The sequence below is a fragment of the Capsicum annuum genome, chromosome 2 (assembly GCF_002878395.1).
Source record: "Capsicum annuum cultivar UCD-10X-F1 chromosome 2, UCD10Xv1.1, whole genome shotgun sequence".
NCBI classification, from domain to species: Eukaryota; Viridiplantae; Streptophyta; class Magnoliopsida; order Solanales; family Solanaceae; genus Capsicum; species Capsicum annuum.
In genome coordinates, this window is record NC_061112.1 from 132,402,842 (window position 1) to 132,427,459 (window position 24,618).

Sequence of the window (24,618 nt, forward strand, 5' to 3'; positions counted from 1 at the left end):
GCAATCGAAATGGACTATGAACCAAATTCATGGAAGATATTTAAGAAGTTACACCAAAAAAAGGTTGGTCGTTTTGTTGATACGAAGTCGAAGAGCATTAATGTAAGTTTGCTAATAAGCTTCTCATTCTTTAGTTCTTGAAAGCATGAGATCAATATTGATCTTGCACGTAGAGTGACTTGTTGTTTGTATCTTGAAGTAGTGAATCCGTGTGGGGCCAATTTCGATTCACTACACTTGTTGCAATTTGTACTCTTAAAAATTTAGTTTTTGTTGAAATCTTGACGTCTAGTGAAGCCGTGTGTGGCCTATTTTGATTCACTAGCATTGTCATTGATATCTTGTTATTCTTGTTGTGGTTTGCTTCTTATGTTTGAACTTGATCTTGTATCAATTTTTATGTATGCGTGCAACATTTTCATGTAATGATCTTTCTACTTCTGATTTATGTTTCTCTAAGTACCTTCACTTTTGTTGTGAACAACTAATTAGCTTTGACTAATGAAAATTTTAATTGGTAAATTTGTTGTTCATCTAGGCAATCCATGCTTGATTGGTGTTCCTCAACATTGTTAAGCGTTGAATTGTGCGACTTATGATCCTGTGTATATCTTTTAGGTGTTGTTAGTTAAGCAGAAAGATCAAAAATATCTTTTGCATTGCTCGTTAGATTTGTTTTAATGAACTAATTTGAAGTTATTTGAAATGAATATTTCCTGGACCCCTTATTTCATTAACCCAACTTCCTACACAATCTTATTTTTGTTAGCGACAAAGGCTCTTCTTTCCTGGTGTGTCCATTCTTTATCACTTAAATATAAATTTCTTGTGTATCTTATCATTCTGAATCACAAGGAATGTGTGTATTCCTGCAGAATGTGTAATATTATATGCAATTGTAGTAAAACATTAGTACCTCGTCCATCTTGTTTTCAAGTTGTTAGCATAAATTGTTCTTATACTTTATGTGTAATCCATTTCATGACAACTACATCACTCTTGTGAAAGATTCTTAATGTCCAACACGCTTTCTTCATTGTAGGAAAACTTTCTACTTATCCCATTGTGTTCCTTTCCGTCTTTCATCGGATCTTAGAAAATTGATACATGCACCCAACCCGTCTGATATGACAAGTGAAACGTACGCAATATATATCAAGTCAGATGTTGTAACCAAATTCCCCATATTTCAACATTGTTGTAGTACATCATCAAATTCCCCACTCTAAGTACGTTGTAACATCCCGTACTTTCGAGCTAGAATTTAGACCATCATTTCTATACGTATAGACCCAAACTAAATTATTCCTTGTTAATGTATGTGTGGTTATCACTCCTATAGTGTTGAAAAACCTTTGAATATGAATTGAGGTCACAAGAATCCCCTAACTCTAAGACGAGTTGAAAACAATTTCATCGATTAAGTTTTAGTGGACACTTCAACTTGGGTCAACTTTCGTCGATCATAACTTCTGTTATATAAAGAATTGGGTGGCCTTCTATATATCAAATAAAAGGTCGTTAAGTCTTCTTTCCAACGCAATTGATTTCATCCAAATCCAACATCGGAGTAAAAAGTTATGCCTATTTTATTTCAGCATATAAGTCTGTCAACTGGCAAAAATTTCTGTTACTTTTTTTGTTTCTTTAGGGTTATTTTGGTCTTTTTCTCTCCCTAAACCTACCCATCACGAATATAAATCTACCCTAAGCATTATAATACATGTTATATTAGTTTTCGACATACCAAACCCTCTCCACTCTCAAGAACAAGATCAAATTTGGGTCTTCATCAAAGATCAAGAATTCAAGCCTCTAAGTCCAAGAATTCCAAGAAATTGATTGAGATTCAGATTCCATTTTTCTAACTACAAAATCTAAGGTACGTGGGGTTTTCCTAAACTACATGGGTTAGTTGAAAATACTTTGAATATGGTTTAAAGTGTAGAAATCATGAATTTATCAACCTGACCCTTCTCAATACTTAACTAAAAACAGAAACTTTAGCAGTACTACTAGTAGCTCTTACAATTCCTTCTCTTATACTTTAACACCATTCAATAATACCTGTAGCATCTACCTTCTGCTTATTAATAAATAGTTTAGCATTTTTTTTGTTTCATACTGTTTTTGTTGGCTGATTATTTATATTTTTTAGGATAAAATGAACGTTGTCATAGCTACTGCTCTTTAGGGATCAACAGATAATTCATCAAAAGATCAAGAACTTGATATAAATCGCAAGTACTTTGATATTGTGGGTGGAGCAAAAAAACGTGTGTATGGATTGGGATCTGAAGCTTTAACCTTGCATAAAGATATGACATGCAATTTGCCTATAGCGTCCGATCATGTTGCCGAAAAGCGCATCAAAATCTATAGAGGTGCAACAACGAGTAGAGCAAGAGGTTTCCCGTTTGAGGCAACAAAAAGATGATCGATTCAAATCTACGGAGGAGCAATGGTCTCGCATGATGAGCGACATAACATTATCTTCTCGCTCATTTAGTAATCCTACTCTCCCAAATAGGGACTCATCTAATGCTTAAGTGTTTAATATTTTGAGATTTTAGTTAGTTGAAGTGTCGAAACATTGTCACACTTTTTTGGATGGTTATATGCTTTAAATTTTAAACATTGGTAGACCTTTGCTTATTGAAGTTGTGATTTTGCACGTTTTAATAACTTCATCCGTTTTTTATTATAAATTTTGTATTATGTTTTATATATATATATATATATAGTGTGTGTGTGTGTGTGAGAGAGAGAGAGAGAGCATAGTATTTCCTAATTATAATTTATTAAAATTAAAAATTCAAATAAAATTTGTGACAGATTTAATGTGTCACAATCTATCGTAAATTGTGACTAAATTAGTCTGTCACAAATTATTTGTAACGAAATATATTGTCACAATTGTGGTGACTGGGTTTGATAATTTGTTACGGAAATTATTTTGTCACTATTTTATAATGGAATATTTTGTCAAAAATCTGTCATAAATTTATGACGGAATGTAAGTCAAATTTAAGGATATATATTGTGTCAGACGATCTGTCTCAGTTCCGTCACAATAATTTTGTGACGGAAATTAAATCCGTCACAATGATTTTATGACCAAAGGTTCTGAGACGCACAGTTTTCCGTCACAAATCCATCACAAACAGTGATTTGTGACTAAAATCTCCGTCACAATTTCGCCATTTTCTTGTAGTGTAATTCCATAAGGAGTACTAGAAGCAGATCAAGAACAAACAGATCCCCAATATGGGTTGTGGTGCAGTGGTGAGACTGCTCAACTCTCAATCAAAGGTCTCGAGTTCGAACCCTGTGTATGGAGAAAATTGTGTTGGGAGCGCTACCCCCTTAATAGGCCCTGCAACACGCGATCCGTATTAGTCGGGGCTCCAGTGTGGATACCGGACATCGGATGACAAACCAAATAAAACTAAAAAAAAAAAAAAAAAAACAGGTCATTTGTAGAAAATCCAAACCATGCATGTTATTGTCATATTATGGAAAAAAAATTAAGTAATCGAGATTAAAGAAAGAATATTCATTCGTATCTTTGTTGAACCTGAAGCAGTGATTTTTGGTATGTAGGGTTAAACTTTACCCCTTCTATGTCAGTTAATCCAAAAAAAAGTTACAAATATTAGAGGAGAAAAAGTTATAACCATTTATTTTTATTTATTTGTAAAGAACTCTTAACATTTAGGATTTTGAAATTGACTAAATTTTATTTTTAAATCTTTTCTTATTTGAACTATATTAAAAATTCTAATATTAAAAACTTTAAAATCAATTATAATTTTGTTGCTTATAACAATCTTTTTATTATTATTATTATTATTATTATTATTATTATTATTATTATTAAATTAACTAATTATCGATCACCATTTTCAACTCACAATGAGAAAATAAATTAAAAAATATAACTTCATTTTGCAATAACACATAGAATTTCTTCTTCTTTCTCTTTTTTTTCTTTAGTAAATATTGTACTGTTAAAAATGAAAATTGAGATGGAGGCCAACATTTAGAAATGAAAATTGAGATGGAACTTGCTCAATCCAAAAATCTTACTCAAAAAAATAAAGTTTGTATAAGTTATATTGACAAAAACCATCCAATTCATTAAATCACCTATGTAAAACTCTTCATCAACGCCTAAACAAAATTATTAGATGGTATATACAGTAGTGGTGTAGTCAGGATTTTTATTAAGGAGATTTAAAAAAAATAATTAAATGTTAACAGGATCTCAATAATAAGTGGGTCGGATCAGATATAAGCGGATCAAATTAGATTTGAGACAAAGTTCAACTTTACCTCAACATAAACAACAAAACGGGGAAGTTAAGCTTCTTTATTTTGATCGAGCGTTCAAATATACAATCTTTAAACTTTTTAAAAATAATTTACATATTTAGGAACTACATAAACGTGCAATAAATTACCAGAATTGTACTTTACGTTTAAATTGTTTTTACATTAACATGATAAAATTAATACTATTTTTTTCTTAATTTTAAGGAGAAAAGATGTAAACTATTTTAAATCAGTCAAAAAAAATAAACAACAAACAAAAGCATGCAGTATAATTGTGAAAAAATAGAAAAATAAGTCAAACATCAAATTAGTAATCATGTAATTGAGAGGAGAGAAAACAAAAAGGGATAGACCAAGTGAGAGAGAAAGAGAAAACAAAAGGGACTAAGAGAGAAAGAAAGTAATTAGGAATTTAATCCAAAAGATAATATAAAAGATGGAAAAAAACAATGTTGTTCAGACTTGAACCCATAGGGATTGAGAAATTTTGCACCCCTTCACCACTAAATCAAGTTTTAGCTTTGTGTCAAGGGGTTTAGTACTTAACATATATACCGTAAATTAAAATTTTGATCCGACATATACAACGTAATTTTTCGACGAAGGAGGTTCATCTCAGATGCAGTGGCGGAGCCAAAATTTCTATTAAGGGGTTCAAAAAAATAACTACGCACGTTAACGGGACCTCAAAAATAAGCAGGTCAGATTAGATATAAGCGAGTCATATTTGATTTGAGCGAGCTGGACAAAGTTCAACTCTACCTCAAAATGAACAACAAAATGGAGGAAGTTAAACTTTTTTATTTTGATCGTGCGTTCAAATGCACAATCTTTAAACTTTTTAAGAAATAATTTACATATTTAAAAACTACATAAAAAGTATAATAAGTTACTAGAACTGTACTTTACGTTTAAGTTGTTTATACACTAACATGATAAACTACTAATTTTTTCTTACTTTTAAGGAGAGAAGATGTAAAATATTTTAAATCAGTCAAAATAAATAAACAATAAAAAAAAATATATACTATAATTTTGTGAAAAAATAGAAAAAAAAAAGTCAATCATCAAATTAGTAACCATGAAAGTGAGAGAGAAGAGAAACCAAAATGGAAACAGAACGTAAGAGAGCAAGAAAGTAAGTGCTCCCTTTATTCCAAAATAAATGAATTATTGAGCTATTTTTCAATGTTCAAAATAAATGAATTGTTCATTCTTCAAGAGATATGTTTGGAAATTTCTTTCAATTTTACCCTTTCATTTAATGAGGTTAATAAATACTTCATGTCTTTTGGGAGAGTAATTTAAGAATAATTAAAAGAATAATAATTGAAAGTAAGCTATAATTTATTTCCTAAAAGATATTTCTTAAGGGGTGTGTCATAACCCAAAAAATTTAATTATTTTGAAATAGAGGGAGTAAGTAACTAGGGATTTAATCCAAAAGCTAATATAAATGATTGAAAACAAGCGGTGTTATTCAGACTCGAACTCACGCTGAATGAGAAATTCTGCACCCCTTCATCACTGAATCAAGCTTTAGCCTTGTGTCAAGGGGATTCGGTACTTTACATATATACGGTAAATCAAAATTTTGATCGTATATACACTATGTAATTTTTCGATGAAAGAAATTGTAGATCCGCCAATGCTTAGATGAACTCCCTGAATTACTTGTAGATCCGCCCATGGGTATATATTTAGAACCTAAAGAGATAATATAAAAAAGAAAAGTATAACGTAAGATAAAATTGAAGATGATGAAACTAAAATACACTTGACAATCTAGACAGTTCTAATTCCTTTACTATATTTTTTACGGAAAAGGGTCAAAAATACCCCTCGTTAGTTTTTTAGCTCAAAAATACACGTGTGGATGACCACCTTTTCAAATATAGCCACATTTGCAAATATAACCACATTTCATCATCCAATTTCCTCCACCCCCTTCATCCCGTCGCCGCCGTTGATTCTCCGAGGAGGATAATTCGGTCTCCTCGTCCAATCTAACCTGATCCCTGTTTTGCCTACAAGTATAAATTTCATTAAATTTTCAAGAGGTACACTTCCATTTTGGTCAAGTTAAAGGATCTAGCTTCAGCGAATCAATAAGAAAGGACCAACATATACTTGAAAGACCGTCTTTTAACGTGCCATTAAGAATATATTCATACACCATCTGTTCAGCTTGATCGAAACAAAAACCAACAAGGCCAATGACATCCTTGTGATGAACCCTTGAGAGAAGCTCTATCTCAGTTTTGAACTCATGTGCACGCTGTATAGACCCTTGTAGAGCTTTTTTAATTGCAAACAATTCTCCATTCGGAAGAGTTCCTCTGTAAACTTGTACAACCACACTTATACAGTTTAAAAACTTGATACAGTTCCAGTTGTAATCAAGAAATTTTCTTCCGTGGAGAAAGGAGCAGTACAAACAAGATTAAAAATATCCATACCTACTGGATCTTATTAATCAAACAGATTATCTATTCTATTACATACAAAACCAAATATGTGAATTATCTTGGATGGAAGAGTCAAGATTTCTCATCTAAATATACAATCAATTATTATCATCTGTAAACAGCCTGGCACTTAGACAAAGATGATTAAAATCAGAACAAATGAATGTTGCAATGTTGTTAACAAACACATGCTTAGTGTAGAAGAAACGGAGCTTAAAGAAGAAGGAAAATTAGATGTTATTGTTGAGATGAATTCATTGGGTTTGTTAACTGTAGATTGAAATGGATCGAATTTAAAGAGTGAATTGACTGAATTATCCTCATCGGAGAATCACCGACGGCGACGGGATGAAGGAGATGGTGGAAATGGGATGATGAAATGTGGTTATATTTGTAAATGTGACTATATTTGAAAAGGTGGTTATCCATACTTTTGACATGTGGATGGTGATGTGGCATGGCCACGTGGTTTTTTTTACCTAGGTGGCATGCTTGGTGGACATCTATTAAGAGGAGGGTGTTTTTGAGTCAAATATTTAATGAAGGGGTATTTTAAAATTAAAAAACTAACGAGAAATATTTTTAATCTATTTCAAATAGTTTAAAGATATTTTTGACTCTTTTCCTTATTTTTTATACTTAAAAAGAGGGTGGAAAGTAGCTATTACTTAATCAACAAGCTTGCTTCCTCATACGGTTAATTTCTTTATTGAATAATTCTATCCTTCAAGAATAGTGTACCATCAACCATATTGTTTAATAACTATATGTATTTACTACTCTCTCCGTTTAAAAAAGAATAACTTACTTTTCTTTTTAACCCTTATTAAAAAGATTTATCTTTTTTTTTTTTTTGGTAATACTTTAATTTCAATTTTTCACATGGCATATTTAGGATCATAAGATTAAAGGGCATTATGGTACATTTGACACTACTTTAATTTAAAGCGATAAGATTCAAAAGTCTTCTTTATTTTTTTAAATTATATATGAAGTCAAAGTAAATCATTCTTTTTTAAACGGAGGAAGTACGAGACAATAAAATCAACTCAGTTTGAGTTAATTACATTTGCATCAACCAAAAAGTACTTGACAGCTTTTCTGAATTTCTGTTCAAGTGGATCCATTGGGTCTATTTTAAAGTTTAAAAATAAACTTATGGTCCCATTGACAGCTTTTAAAATAGTACATGTCTCTTCCATTAATCGTCAAGACTTCAACCCACAGCTCCAGTTTTTATCTTCAAATATAGAGAATCGCTATATTTGAGGAAAATGAAACCCAATTCACAATTTTCTTTTTCACTCAAAAAAGATTTTTTTTCTCGCTATTTAATATATATGTTATTATTATTTTTATTTCATTTATAGTTTCTTATTTTATAAAATAAATCCTTTCATATATATATATATATATATATATATATAATCTATATGTATATCTATAGTCTATATCTATAATTTATATATATAATATATTAAAAGTGTGAAGGGTCTTAGAAATATTTTTTGAATTTTTTGTTCTTTGTTAAAAGTTTTTGTTTTAGACAAAAGTATCTTTTCACTATTTTTTCCCCTAATATTTAAGAGTTGAAAATTAATTAAATATATTTATGGTAAATCTTTCCTTATTAGAAGTCACCAAAATTAGTAATTTTTTCTAATATTTAACTGTTGAAAATTAATTAAATATATTTATGGCAAAACCTTTCCTTATTAAAAGTCATCAGAATTAATGACAACTAATATTTCTTTTATTAGTTTAAGAATTCTAAATTTGATTTTAAGAAGATTTGAAAACTTTAGAAATAAATATAAAAGTGTTAGAATAAGAAAAATTTAAGAAGTACCAAATTTTAAAAATTTTAAGCACGTAATCAAAATGTAACAATGATTTTGTAAAAATTTATCTTTACAAACAAGGAAAGATTTTAAATATAGAAAAAAATAATGGTGCCACAAATATGGGTCAAATATGTCTTTTTGAGCCTCTGATAGCAAGGGAAAGAGATACTGCATGACATACATAAAGTGATGATCGATCAACCACTTGAAATTTTTGGTGGTAAATATATATTAGCTTAAACTAAAATATATATTTATATTTATATTATTATATTAAAATGTGAAAGATCTTTGAAAAGTGAGTTGAACTTTTTACACTTCACCAAAAACCTCTACAATAGATAAAATTATTTAATTTTAAATAGTCAAAAGTTACACGTGTGGTTCAACTAGTGTGTGTGTGTATATATATATATATATAAATTGAGACAAAGAAGCAACATATATTATCTGAAAATTATATAAAAAGTATTATAAATCACAATAATTAACAACTCAAATATCTAAAAATCTTACAAAAGATTTGATTGACTATTGAAATTTAATTGTGCCACATAAATTCAGAAGGGAATAACATATATTATTTGAAACGTATAAACTATCAAAAATTATGTTGATTTTCGAAATTCTATATGTGCCACGTATATTTGGATAAAAGGAAAAGTACGTAAAAAACACTATATAAAATTATAATTAACAACTTAAATATTTAAAAATATATAAAATATACGGTTAACTTCAATTTTCATCATGTATCACATAACTTGAAATAAAAGAATAATATATATTGGGTACGTGCTAACACGAATTTCTATACCTAAGTGTGTATATATATATCTTCCACACCTTCCAATGTGCTATCATCGAAAACCATGGCTTGCAGAAACACAGTGTCCATTGTTTCAAGCATGCAAATACAGAAACTTCATAGTATAGAAAAACAAAGTCCTCCTCCAGAAAGGATCTCTACTTATAAACCGAACATTTGGAAATATGATCATCTGCTTTCTCTTACAAGTCAATACTCTGTGAGTATTCATAATTTCATTATTCATTTAGTACCTACTTTATCTCTTGGGGTGTGTTTGGCAGGGAAGGATACTTCTTCCAGAATATGTTTTTCAGTTACTTTTTATTCATGTTTGTTTGTTCAAAATTGTTTAAAAACAAATTTCACAGGTGGTATACTTATTGATTTGGTCATGCAGGAAAAGAAGTACAAAGTTGAAGCAGTGAAGCTAAAAGAGGAAGTGAGTTGCAAGTTTACAGAGAGTGTTAGTCCAGTGGGGCAGCTAGAGCTTATTGACAGAATTGACAAACTTGGCCTAAGTGGTTCCTTTGAGGTTGAAACAAAGGAAGCTTTGGAAAATACAATTCTGGACTCCATGAAAAGTAATTCCAGCTCAAAGAAGGAGGAGGATCTGTATGCTACTGCATTGTGCTTCAGGCTTCTTAGGGAACATGGCTACCATGCTTCACAAGGTATAATTAGAAAAATGAACTAAGTTAATAAATAGAGTTAAGCCGCCGGCACCCAGATGTTACTTGAGTTGAGATGGACTAAATTGAGTCATAATCTAATTTCTTGTCCAACTCTTACCAAGTTTTAATTGGATTGATTCTTTTATTACGGATATATTCAACATATAACCTCCCCTCCCTCACCCCCCACCCCCGGAAAAAAACTCATTAAAAATATTCTAAGAAAAAATCTATGGGTCAATTTAGGCGATGCATTTAGCTCAAATCAGTCCATTTTTTTGTGAGATTGAATTGGGCGGTTATTCTAATTGAGTTTAGCTAATAAACAGGCGACTTATTGGCCCTCAAACTTGGGTGGAACTTGTTTTCATGACCATTTTAAAGTGACGTAGTGACTTTTGCGACTAAAACGTAACAACTCGTTAAATTAATTTGGTGGTTTTTGTAAGATAAAAAAAGAACACATCAATTGGCTATTTTATACATTTTCATATTTTCCACTTTTTATTCTCTTATACTCTTCTCTGCTGTACTGCAGATATGTTAAAGGACTTTTTCGATGGGAAAGGGAAATTACCTTCAGATATAAACACATTAGTGGAGCTTTTTGGAAGGGTCACATCTGAGCATGGATGGTGAAAACTTACTAAACGACATAAGATTGTTCTCTACCAAAAACCTTAAAAATTTGTCCACATCATCAGATATTAACAGATTAACTAATAATCCCTTGGCATGGAGAGTGAGATGGTACGATGTCAGAAGACACATTATTAGTGCTCAAAATTGCAAAAACACAAATCCAATGTTGCTCCAATTAGCTAAACTTAACTTCAACATTATTCAAGCCACCCACCAAAACGATCTCAAAGATGTTATAAGGTATATTAAATCATTTTCCTCTTCTTTATAACATTCGCTTCCTTGGGTTCACTTCAATTATTTCATCGAATGTTTTTTTTTTTTTTTTTGCTATTGTGAATTAAACAGATGGTGGAGGAATCTTTGCATAGTTGAAGATTTAGACTTTACTAGGGACAGGATAGTAGAAAGCTTCTTTTTTGCTGCAGGAATTGCCTCTGAGGCTCAACATGGAAGCATGAGAAAATGGCTCACCAAAGTGATTCAATTGATTTTAATAATAGATGACGTTTATGATATTTATGGTTCATTAACCGAGGTGCAACAATTCACCCGTGCCATAGAGAAGTATGTCCTCACCAACAAACAACCTAAAACATTATAAAATTATTTATTTAAGTTGTTGAATAAAATAATTGCAATAATCATGATAACAACAAAAGACCCACACCCAAGTTCCATAGCTTTTGGTTCGCTATTCCGATCATGATTTTTCTACCCCAGAGGGAAAGGTACTTCCCTTTTGGGCCGGTTGTGGGCGAGGAGGGATTTGAACCTTCGACACCGTGGTTCGTAGCCACGTGCTCTAACCCTCTGAGCTACAGGCGCCACCCCGTCTCCACTGGATCTGTTCCCGAGAGTACCCTCAAAAAAAGGAACCTTTCCTCTCCCCAGCCATTTCGGGTTAAGAAGATGTGAAAGCTTTTTCACTTTTAATTAGGTGGGATCCAAAAGAGGTACAAAAGCTGCCAACGTGTATACAGATATGTTTTAGAGCATTGCATGATACAATGGAAGAGATATCTATTGAAATACAACGACAAAATGATGGCCCTCCAACATTACCTCATCTGAAACAAGGGATTAGTATTAAACTAGTCTTTCATGTACTCCCTTTGTTCCTTTTAACTTGTCCAATTTATATTATCACATAACGTAGCCTAAGCTAAAAACAAACGTGGTTTTCCAAAATATAAAGGTGTCTCAAGCTAAGCTAAGGTGTCCAATTGGCCAATAAAATTAATTTTATACTATTAATTGGACATTCTAACCTACGCCATTCTACCTGTTTTAGATGTATGTATAATTGACCAATGTCTTGTGATGTTTCAATTACTTCAGTGGATCAACTTCTGCAAAGCCTTGCTGGTGGAAGCAACATGGTACCATAAAGGTCATATACCAACACTTGAAGAGTATCTTGATAATGGGTGGACTTCTTCCTAAGGCCAATTGCTTTCCTTTCATGTGATTTTTGGTCTCACAAATTATAAAACAACAAATGAAACCCTTGATTTATGCAAAAATTGCCAAGAAATTATTTACCATACTTCGGTTATAATTCGACTATGCAATGACCAAGGTACCTCAACGGTAAGATCTCAAACTTTTACCTCTTTAACTCTTTTTCCATTCTATACAAATAATTCCTTCCCACTTGGTGTATGCCAAGTTTTTCTTTGTGGTAATATTATTTATATTGTATTGTATTGTAGGCGGAACTAGAGAGAGGTGATGTTGCTTCATCAATTATATGTTACATGCAAGAAGAAAATGTCTCCGAGGATGTAGCTCGAGAGCATATCGAAAGCATAATTTTGAATTCGTGGAAGAAGATTAATTATCATTTTAATACCCTTTCTACATCACATCAAAAAATTGTTAAGCATGTAATAAATGAAGCACGAATGGCACATGTCATGTATCATTCAGGAGATGGATTTGGGGTTCAAGATGGTGAAACGCAAGATCAGGTCCTGATCAACTTGGTTGAGCCTCTTATATAAAAAAAGACAAACAGTGCACTAAAACTTCTGTTATGCTGGGTTCGAAGAAGGGCTGAAGCATAAGAATCTGCTGCGCGCAGTTATCCCACATTTCTGCAATAACCTCTTATATAATGTCAGAAATAATCATATTCTAGTTTTCTATAATCTGCAACATATAGAAACAGGAAAGATAGGAACTTCCGTGAAATAAGATCTCACGACAAGGTTTCTATACAAAAAAAGCAAATCCATAAATTAAACTTGATGGATTCAGTTCAATCAATAAGGTTTTTGGCACTAGCTCATTCTAATAGTATGGGTCTTCGATCAAATATTTGCTAAATTTGATTGGATTTTTACGTATAAATATATATTTCATGTCACAATATCAGAATCTGATGAACCCATTGTCAATATACTGCATCTGTTCCTGATCTTATACGCGTCTCACTATACCAAGAAGCTATATTTTTCCTCAAGTTAAACTATGAGGCTACGATATCCTGATCATATTCATATATTCATGATCGGTACCGTCTCTAACACCCCTTCCCCTTCAACCATATGATATATATTAAAACATGAAAGAAGTGAAAGAAACAAATAAACCAAACTTTAGTTGACATATGATGCAGAAATGCGCTGGCACAGAGCCACAGACTATTCCTTCATTTATAAAACAATTCTCTTTTATAGTTCCTCATCTTAAATAATAGGTCTCGAGCTTGAATATGATACTTCCCCGTTCAAAAGCATTTATTGGCTTAACTGCTGAGCAATAAAGGAAAAACTTGAGAAGGATGAAATTAGTCCCACAAAACCTTTTCCTTTGCTTTTCAAGATATTACATATAAAGAAAAAGATAGTCGATCAGTCAGACGGCCGAGAGTGTTATGTTAAAATACCAAAGATTGTGACGAATTGATTTGTAGAGTATTATGTAGTCCATCTCGATTCTCAGTCTATTACAACTCAACTAACTTTTAAAGCAAAATTGAATTACAATTACTCTTTATCGGTTTAGTTCATTTTGATATGTTCATTCATCATCCCAAATTCTCAAGAGCTACTCCAACAAACTTTGAGAAGTCCGAGCATCATTTTGACTCCATTAGCTCTATAGTTTTACAAAGAAAAAATTACATAAACTAACAACCTTAAAACTTTAATTACAAGAAATAACAATAGTTTGGTAAAATTACAACTTATAACAAAAATAGCAATATTTTATTATTTTTTTGAAAAGCGCGTGATATCACTTCAAACTTTTCACATCCCTACTTTTACTCTACTTTACCAATTTGCTTCCCTCCAACTTCTGTTTTTTTTCTTTTTTTCTCCAATTTACGCATATCTCTATCATACCCACTTTTTAAGGTAAGTATTTCTTTCAGTTAATGCATGTTACTTTTTTCATTTAATTTTTGTTAATGTGTTTAGTGTAGCCATTTTTTTCAATATTAATTCTGTGAAAATTCTCTGTTTCGGATCAATTTTTTTTTCTGTTAAAATTTATAATGGCTCAACATGCAAATCGAAGTTGTTCAGTTAGAGAAAATCAACCGAAGAATTTACTTACCGATGAAGTACCATCGTTTAGTCTTGGTTTAACGCAAGACGAAGTTTTTAATTTGGGTTCTACTAATGTTTTCTCTAATGAAGGTGTTACCATTGAAGAGTTGAGATCTAAGCACCGTAAAGATTCCAAAAAGATTGTGGAAATAATGAAAAGGAAAGGATTGACAAAAACTTCATCTCCCACAAAATTTCAAAAATCAGTGAAAAGAAAAAAGTCGGATGAAAACGGAGAATGTAGTAAAATTGCAAGTCCCGTTGCATCAGATTCTGAATCTGAACAAGAGAAAGTGGAGGAGGTATGGTACTATTCGAAAATCTTGTTATTGATATGAATTGTATATGCTATGTACAATATATTTTAAATATGTATTTCATATCTAAATTTTGTGTAAGATATTTGTATTTATTAGGTTTCTGTATATATATATTCTTTTGGAAAAATGGCTGAAATAACAACTGTAGAAGTGTAATATGTATTCTGAAAATACATATGTTATATAATTTGTATATGTGTTGTTATATTATTTTCTTTTTAATTAAATTTGTAATAATCTTGTATTCATAAAATACATATGTGTTTGTTGAAATATAATTCTAATATGTATTCTGAAAATACATACAGGTTAGATATGTATTTTTAGGTTTACCTCTAAGATTTTTATTCGATGTTAAGTTGTATTTGGTAGTCATTAGATTTTTAATGTGATATGTATTTCTTATTTGTTGAAATGTAATTTTTTACATACATAGTTATATTTGTTATTATACATCTTATAAAATAACTATAAGATGTATTTCATAAATACATATAAGACAATTTGTATAAACTAGTTTTAAGATGTATTTCATAAATACATATAAGACACTGTTTTGTCATATAAATACATATGTGTTTGTTGAAATTTAATTCTAATATGTATTCTGAAAATACATACAGATTAGATATGTGTTTTTATGTTTACCTCTAACAATTTTATTCGATGTTAAATTGTATGTGGTAGTCATTAGATTTTGAATGTGATATGTAGTTCTTTTTTGTTGAAATGTATTTTTTATATACATAGTTGTATTTGTTATTATTCATCTTATAAAATAACTATAAGATGTATTTCATAAATACATATAAAAGAATGTTTGGATTAATATGTATTATTAAAATACATTTGCTATATAATTTGTATATGTGTTGTTATATTCTTGTCTTGTTAATTAAATTTGTACAAATCATGTATTCACAAAATACATAATTTGTTTGTTGAAATATAATTCTAATGTGTATTATGAAAATACATATAGTTTAGATATGTGTTTTTATGTTACCTCTAAGATTTTTATTCGATGTTAAGTTGTATTTGGTAGTCATTAGATTTTTAATGTGATATGTATTTCTTATTTGTTGAAATATATTTTTTACATATATAGTTGTATTTGTTGTTATACATCTTATAAAATAACTATAAGATGTATTTCATAAATACATATAAGACAATTTGTATAAACTAATTTTAAGATGTATTTCATAAATACATATAAGACACTGTTTTGTCATATAAATGTATTTTTTTGTTGTTTAGGTCATTCATGATCAAATATTCATGGCCCGGATATTTCCCAAATTTGCTCCTCATATAGGATGTCATACGGTCAATGACATTGAAGACCGTACTAAGACAATGTTGACGAAGAGTCAGTACAAGATGTTTTGCACTAAAAGTATATTTGGTTTCTTCATGAAGAAGAAAGATTGTGTAGTCCAAGCCCAGTTAGGGAGATGCATTATGTCACTTGAAACTAGGGAAAGTTCTACAAGTGCCATAGTCATTCAAGCAAAGGGCACAATTCTTCATTTCACTATTAGAGAGTTTTCTTTGGTGACTGGTTTGAATTGTGCTACAAATAAGGATGAATTTGTGCTTGACGAGGAGCACCCAAATAGAATTATTGATCAATATTTTGATGGTGAGAGTTTTGTATAGAAAAAAGATTTATTATGCTGCTGTTTCTGATAAAATTTGGGGGAATGATAACGATGAAGATGCGTTAAAGTTTGCCAATTTATATTTTATTCACGCATTCTTACTATCGTCAGTTGATACCGTAGCTATTCCACGCCTCCACTTTGATTTGGTTGAGAGTGATCGCTACAGTGATTATCCGTGGGGATCGATTGCATTTGAAGAATTAGCTAGAAGTTTGCATAAAAAGTTGAAGCCGAAAGGAAAGTTCTATATGCTTCTTGGAATGCCACTGGCCATTCAAATTTGGTTGTACGAGTGTTGTTCAAACGTGCCTCATAATGTTGCTTCCAAGGTGGATTCTCAAATCCTTCGTATTTTGAATTGGAAGACAAATTCTCCTCGTCCAAGATATGAAACTCTTATGGGAAGTATGTTTGATGATACAGATGACAAGGTTAGTTTTACGATTTTTTTTGATATGTGATGTTGATTATTTTGTAAATGTATTTTCTGATTTGGTATATGTATATATACAACATACCATTTGTCAGTGTATATTCATTATTGGGTTTGGATCATGGTTAACTGATTTATAATGTAATTAATTTTACCATTTAAATTATTATTTTCATTATGTTATTTAAATTGTAGGTTGTTTTTAAGAATATCGAGCCAACAAGAAAGGAGATTTCAGCTTTTCATATACCGAAGAAGCTTGTTCCTGGATCTGCTAGTCATAATGAAGACGACATTGATTCGAATGATGATTTTCAGGATCCTCCACAAAGACAAAATCAGTTTACCACAAAGAAAAAACATCATGGAGATTTCTCAGCTTCACCTATAAATAAAAAATGGAAGCCACATCCTAAAGGTGTAGATGAGCTGACATCAAAACGGACCCCTCCACCCCGTGCTGCAAAGATGTCTTTTGTCAGGACTCCAATTCACAAGTCAATTCAAACAAAAGTTACGCTACGTGGAAATAGGAAGGACATAAACCGGCCTGACAGTAAAAAATCTATTCCGGTTCAGTCACCTGCTCTGTCTTCGTTTAGTTCTGAAGATGAAGACGGTGTTGTCTCGAAGAAAGTCTTTGATAAGTTTTGTGAAAAGGTAATTTTTCTTTAAGCTTTTGATTAATTTATTTTTTAATTTTTAATTATTTTTTTTATAATTCAGGTATGGCAAGAGTTTAATGATATCCGTGGCCTAGTGTCTTTCAGGTTTGATCAGATGATGAATGTAATCAATGAAAATAAGGTACAACATATGTATTTTTTACAACTAAGTTGTTATTTACTATTTTTTTTAGTTTATATTTTCATGTTTTAAACGAGAAGAAACAAGCAAAAGGCAGCGAATTTGATCAACCACCAGCGGATGAAAATGTTAAGAGTACATCACCCCATCAAGCAACTACAAAATTTGTTCTTGAATTTAATAAGAATCCTGAAGTCACATTGGTAAGTAAATTCTGTACATTTATATTCAACTAATTTTATATATACAATTCTAATTTATCATTATAAAAAATAATATTAAAACAGGTTGCCGAAGAGATGGCAGGATACCAAAGCAACAGTATGAATGATGTGTATAATGAGATTGATGGGTACAATGAGGATAATGACATTGTTCTGGTAGAGATTTTTTTTTTTTTTTTTTTTGGTTAGGTATAGTTATAATGATCCAAAAAACTTATTTTAATTTTTTATTGTTTCATTTTTTAAAGGAAAAAACTGATATAGATGTTCATGAAGCAAAAGATGTTTGTGTCACTCCGGTATGCTGAATACATATTGGTTAGTTTTTTAGTTCTTCATAAATATTATTTTATTTAATTTGTATGAACATGTGTAGATCATAAAATCAGTTGACGAAAGTATTGGTGAAACACAAATATCAGAATCTCAACTCACATTTCCTGATGACATCCTTAGAAGCATTGATCTTGACTCCATAACAAAAGCCAATGTTGAAGTTGAAGATGAGTTCAAGGTATCTACAATACGTGCATTGATTGCTATTTTTAATTTGTTGAAAAATGCAATCTAACTAGATCTTTATAAAGAAGGTGCGATTGAGATGAATGTAAATACACCAGCGGGACATGAGTCAGAGGTTAATGATATGGATAATTCAAAGTTAGATCAACAATATAAGAGTGCAGTCCACATTCCAGCGGAAGTAAATGTTGAAAGCAATGCTGATCAACATTTGTCTGACTCTCAGAATACTCTTCCGGATGAGCTTCTTCCCAGTCTTAATGCGTATGTCAATCTTGAACGAAGTATAATTGTATATCCATTGGCAAATCAAGCACAACAAATGCCAATGCATGTTTCAAGGATTAGGCGATCATCTAGATACAATGAGTCACTATTCACAATGAAATTTAGTTCAGCAGATGGTTAGTACTCTTAACATAATTTATTTAGTTAACAAATTTGCTTACTTTATATTTTTTTCCTAATGGATAGTGAAGTATGAATTAGATTTTTGCTGTTCAGTTGTATTTTTTAAACAACAGTAAATGTTTTTAATGAGATATGGTTATATTTTGAAGAATATTTTTTTCATTTTGAAGTTGCATAGTTTAGACAATTTTACTCTGCATTTGTTAATATGTATTTCAAAAATACATCTGTTGCAGTTTTCAGACATGATTTAACTTTTGTTTCAACAGTATACTTATTGTTTCTTATAATACTGCATTATCTTATGTAATTGATTATATATACATAATTAATTGCATAACTTAATAATAAAGTAAGCACGGAAGAGCAATGGAGAACATTTGATCAGAAGTATCCCTTCATATCTCATCCAGTTAATGCGATAGAAAACACTAAAGTCACCAACAAGTTCATGACGTGGCTTTCATTGGATCTTCTTAAATATCATTCCAAGAGGTATACAGAATACAACTTGATAGTACTAACTTTTGTAAATTAAGATTATGTAAATCACAGACTAATATGTATAATGAATAAACAGGAACAACAAAGAAGAACATTATTTGAAGGGAAAGGCAAAAATACTAGTTATCAGCTTTGGAATTTTATCTGTTGAAGACAAAAATTGATTCTACGTTATGGGTACTCCTAGCCAGACGTGGTCAGATAAAGTAAGTGATGTATTATTACATTGATTTGTATATTGGAATATATATTAGTTCGGTGTTAAATATGAATAATTGTAATTGATTATTTTGTTATAGTTGAAAATGTATATTTGTAAATACATATGAAGTATGTTATACCTTCACTGATTTGTACATGATATTTTCATATGTAAGGTCTGATTTTTTTTTATTTGTTTATTTAATATTAAGTATGAAATTTATTTATAATGCAGCAAATTGATGTATGCTTGTACTATCTGCGAAAGAAGTCCAAGTATAATCCCAATATCTCATATAAGTTCAGCACTGTAGACTGCAATTTCATGAACATTGTTACAACTGTGTTTGATGTGTATAAATTGGATGATGCAACTCTTAATGCTGGTGTAAAGAAATATCATCTGAATGAGTATGTAAGTGGATTCCGCATGCATGCTACAGTGCCATGGCATACGGTTGATCATATGTTCATTCCTGTTCACGTAAAAGCAAAACATCATTGGGTTCTTGCAGTTATATCTTTCAATCATAGGTGTATATACGTATATGATTCTTTGTCAGCTGCTGGTCATGATGCGGCAGTGCTTACTGAAATTGAAAATTTAGCTAAGGTTATACCTATATGTCTCATTGAATGTAAATTCTACGAGAATAAGGGTATCGACATCGACAATCATCCTAATTACAAATTGAATGATAAGATGGATCCATTTGATGTTTCAATTGTGGAGAATGTGCCTCAACAATCAAGTGGCAGCTTGTAAGTAATTAGTATGCATAGTACTTGTATATATACATATGCATTAAAGTTGTAACAACTTCTTACTTATTAATGTATGTCTTTGCAGGGATTGTGGTTTATATATGGTTGCGTATGCCGAGTGTTTTACTTTTGGTGAAGTTGTTCCATGTATTGACTTTGACCCAAATCTAATTCGCATAAGATATGCTTCACTGTTGTGGGATTATGGTACTAGGAAAGCAAACGCAAAGGCACAAAGTGATGATAAAGTACCAATGAGGCCTCTTCGGATCACTGAGTTAACAGAAGGCACTGAAGTGGTTGATATTTGATTTGTACTTTATTTTGTTGAAGTTAACAACATTTAAGATTAGGTGGATATTTTTTTTGAATAGATTATGGGATTCATATGTTACTTTAATGGTCAAAGATGGCATGTTAATGTTCCTTTATTGTTATCTTAACTTTTTGATTTTTAATCGTCTAATTTTCAGTTTTTTCATGGTTAGTATATGTCTATGTGTATATTTGTAATAATAAATATGCTTATTCCAGTGAAATTATGTATTTTTAACATACATATGCTTATTCCACTTAACATTGTATTTTTAACATTACATGAACATACAGTTACCAAATCAATTCTGAAGTCAACATATCACCATTACAGTGAATATTACCATTACAGTGAAGATATATATTTTAAAAATATATATCACCATGACAGTAAATATATGTATTTGTTAAATACGTATTACTCATAAATATGTCTTTCCAGTTAACAAATGTATTTTATTAACATAAACTTTAAAATTTCAGTGAGTAAATGTATATTTAAAATACATATACCATTCAACTGAACATAATCGTTTATAATACATATGTATTTGTTTTTTAATTTCTATATACACGTTTCTACTTAATACACATTCAGCCACATGTATTATTCAGATTTCAATTTGTATTTTTTGAAAGATACACATTATGGTTAATACTAATTTTCGTTTCAAATTGTATTTTCATTTATGTTTAATGTAAACATATTTATTTTTCAAAATAACAATGGCTCCTATTATTCCATATTCAAACATATTTTTAGTGCAAAAAATATATGTATATATATACATATATAATATAAAATTAAACATTTGAACTATAACAAATTAACAAGTTCAACTTCATAAAAGTGCAACATCTGAACACTATCAAATCATCAATATCAATAAAAAGTTCAAAATTCAAAATGAAATAATTAAAAAAAATAGAATAATAAAGCAACAGAATTTTCACTAAAAACATAATAAAATGTATCATTTGTTGTATTTCCTACATGAACGCCTATTGTGACCTTTTTGTCCGCATGAACTACAACAATTTTTGCTTTTCTTTCCAAACATATCTCTTCCTGATTTACGGCGCTCCTTCTTTGCAGGTCTTCCAGGGGGCCGCTTGTATTTTAGGGGCAAAACTACTTCGTCTAAAATTTTCTGAGGTATCACCCAATCATCTTTATGTGGTGGAGGATATACAGGAAGATCATACGTTCTCAATACAGTTTTTGGCTTGTATAGATTAGAGCAATATAGTCATTTTTCAAGATTCTTGCTATCAAGTACAGCACAAGCATGCACACATGGTATCTCATCCAATTGGAATGCATGACAAGAACATTTTTTTCCTTTAGACAAACTATAAAATGTTTCTCCTTATCGTGGACAGTATAAACGTACTATGACGCTGGTATAACCTGAAAATATTAATACATAAAAAATATTATAGAAAAAAAATATTACAGTAAAATTTGCTACATATTAGCAAATGTATTTTTTTCCAAAGCAGCAAATGCATATTATTAAAGAATATATACATATTTTTTTCATTACAACAGATAGATTTGTTACAATTTTAATAATTTGTATATTAAGATATGTTTCATACAACATATAAAAATTCAAAAAGATATAACATTAAATGATTATATCTATTTTATCATGCCTTCATACGTGTACACTCTGCTTCATTCTGTTGGAGAATTGCTTGAAATTTTCCAATAAGATCCGTGCGTGTGTACAATGCCTCCTGTCTGTTTTCACAGTTCCATCTACCAAACATCAATCTAACTTCCTCTAAAAAATCATATATTGGAAGTTCTCTAGCTGATACCAGTGCAACATTAATTGACTCTGAAATATTTGATGTTAAGGTCCATACCCTATGAACTATTCCATATGACCTAGCCCATTTATCGTATCCCGTCAACTCCAAGTAATTATTCACCCTAACATCAACTAGCTCCACTTTCTCCATTAAATTATGAAATTCAGACTTTGAGTATGATTTCGCCATGGTATAGAAGATTTCAGACAATGCATCATGTGACTTCCTAAATTTTTTTTTCACATTACCCCATAGATGCCACATACAAGCGTAATGTGGTACATTATTGTACACTCCAGCAACAGCTTTTATAATGCTTGGGTTACGATCGAAAACTACACACATATGTTCTCTTTCACCGTATGCTTCCTTTAGATTCTGAAAGAACCATGTCCAGGATGCATCATTTTCAGAATCTATATTCCATATGCCAATAGAAATATATGGCCTGAACATGGATCAAATACATTAAAAGTACGATATATACAGACATTAAAAAAAATCATATGTATTTTTCAGATACATACAGCTGGGAACAAGTTTAACTAAAATTTAAAACATAAACATAACTAAAACCTATAATACATATAAATATATCTGGAACTATATCCTGCTCCCAATCAACATCCACAAAAAAATTAAATAAGTACTCTATAAAAATATATAACTTACCGATTATGTGAATGAAATTTATTTCATAAACATAATTCACAACTTTAATATAAATTCATATATCTAAAACATAATAAATAGATAGTACAAATATAAATATGCTGCATATATATATATATATATATATATATATATATATTATAAACATATACATCTATTCATAGAGTCAAATACATTTCGAGAATAGCTTACCGGCTCCATCCATGGTACATGCAGCTACTAATGTGCCACTGTATAGTCCTCTAAGATAACTTGCATCAATAACTATCACAGGTCTACAGTGATCGAACCCTTGTATGAATGTAGTTAGTGCGACAAAAATATACAAAAAATCATTATCTTCATGTTTTTTCATTCGTATATGTGAACCTGGATAAGTAATGTTCAAAACATGAATGTATGCAGGTAGTTTTCCGTATGATGCCGAAGGTTTTCCTCTCAAATCTTCAAGTGATTGTTCCTTAGCTCGCCAATACATAATATATGTCAAATCCATACCAAGGTCTTCCTTCATGTCACTTCTGATTTCAGTCGCACTGTTCTTTCTTTTGTGGTTTTTAAACTTTTGTTTCACCATACTTCCAATCAACTTACTAACAGCATGAAACTTAGGATAAATCTTATTCTTTATCGGACATGTGTGTTCGGATAAGAATTCTCTAACACAAAATATTCCTAATTTGTTGATATCAGATGCATGGAATAAAAAATCACAATTACGTGATTTGCATATTAATGTGTAACTGCAAAAAAAAAAAAAGATGTAATGTAATTTACAACATGTACAAAAAAAAATAATCTATATGTATTTTTTAAATACACATGCTGTGATAAAATTTAACAAGAAATAAACAACAGATTTTACATACATGACAAACTTACCAGGTTTTACTTGATCTAACAGATCGTGATTGAAACTTCTCTCAAATCGTGTAATTCTTCATCACAGATTTTGACACCCTTTTCGAGATATAAACTTGTTCAACCTCAATATGTTTGTGATGTGGGTCCGAGATAATTACTTTAGTTGCGTCAATATCCCATACATCCAATATCCCATACATCCAAACATTCATCTGAATTAGTAACTATCAATGCTCTTTCAGTACTTGTATTCACAACGTTACGTGCAGTGATAGATAGATTCATACTCGCAGCGTTACATATTGATGAACTAACGAATTCATTGAAACTATTCTTTTCTGAAACACTTATGTACAAGGGCAAAACACTCATGCCTTTACATCCATTTTCTGCATAATGTAGACCTTCAAACCCATGTCATTACGCATACGTATTTTACCTTCAATATCCGTTAATTGATATTCAATTTGAATGCTTTTGCATGTCAAATCGACATCCATGTGCGAAGCTAGAACTTCGCGCAGTTGGTTGTATGAAGCGTTTATACTCAACAAGATTGTATCACTGATGTAATCTTCATATTGTTGTCCAATGTTGTTCATACTACCAGTATGTTTAATGAGAACAGGTATGCTTCCCATCGTCAAGATCCAGAACACTACAAAATATTAAATACAAATTAAATTATATAATATGTACTGCATACAATTAATAATTTGTATATACACAAACAAAAAAAAATTCCCACGAAAAATTATTTA

General features: G+C 30.6%; 3 protein-coding genes and 1 long non-coding RNA gene across 4 annotated transcripts; 3 read left to right on the top strand and 1 right to left on the bottom strand.

Moving 5' to 3' along the window:
* Window positions 1–1,744: 1,744 nt before the first annotated feature.
* LOC124896026 lies at window positions 1,745–2,660 on the top strand. Its single transcript, XR_007052390.1, has 2 exons — window positions 1,745–1,882; window positions 2,159–2,660. It is a non-coding gene; the product is annotated as an uncharacterized LOC124896026 (long non-coding RNA).
* Window positions 2,661–9,482: 6,822 nt separating this feature from the next.
* On the top strand, window positions 9,483–13,064 carry LOC107859527 (alpha-farnesene synthase). Its single transcript, XM_047407023.1, is given in 8 exon segments — window positions 9,483–9,675; window positions 9,856–10,129; window positions 10,668–10,735; window positions 10,737–11,011; window positions 11,120–11,338; window positions 11,712–11,851; window positions 12,111–12,364; window positions 12,487–13,064. Coding segments are annotated over 7 exon segments (1,239 nt in total). The 5' UTR covers window positions 9,483–9,519; the 3' UTR covers window positions 12,218–12,364; window positions 12,487–13,064.
* A 2,884-nt stretch (window positions 13,065–15,948) lies between these two features.
* LOC124896027 lies at window positions 15,949–17,739 on the top strand. Its single transcript, XM_047407025.1, has 2 exons — window positions 15,949–16,749; window positions 16,947–17,739. The coding sequence occupies exons 1-2, from the start codon at window positions 16,240–16,242 to the stop codon at window positions 17,424–17,426; spliced, it is 990 nt and encodes a 329-aa protein (XP_047262981.1). The 5' UTR covers window positions 15,949–16,239; the 3' UTR covers window positions 17,427–17,739.
* A 4,414-nt stretch (window positions 17,740–22,153) lies between these two features.
* On the bottom strand, window positions 22,154–23,570 carry LOC124896281. The gene is made up of 2 exons (XM_047407828.1): window positions 23,186–23,570; window positions 22,154–22,737 (listed from the first exon to the last, which is right to left on the bottom strand). The coding sequence occupies exons 1-2, from the start codon at window positions 23,568–23,570 to the stop codon at window positions 22,154–22,156; spliced, it is 969 nt and encodes a 322-aa protein (XP_047263784.1).
* Between the last annotated feature and the right edge of the window lie 1,048 nt (window positions 23,571–24,618).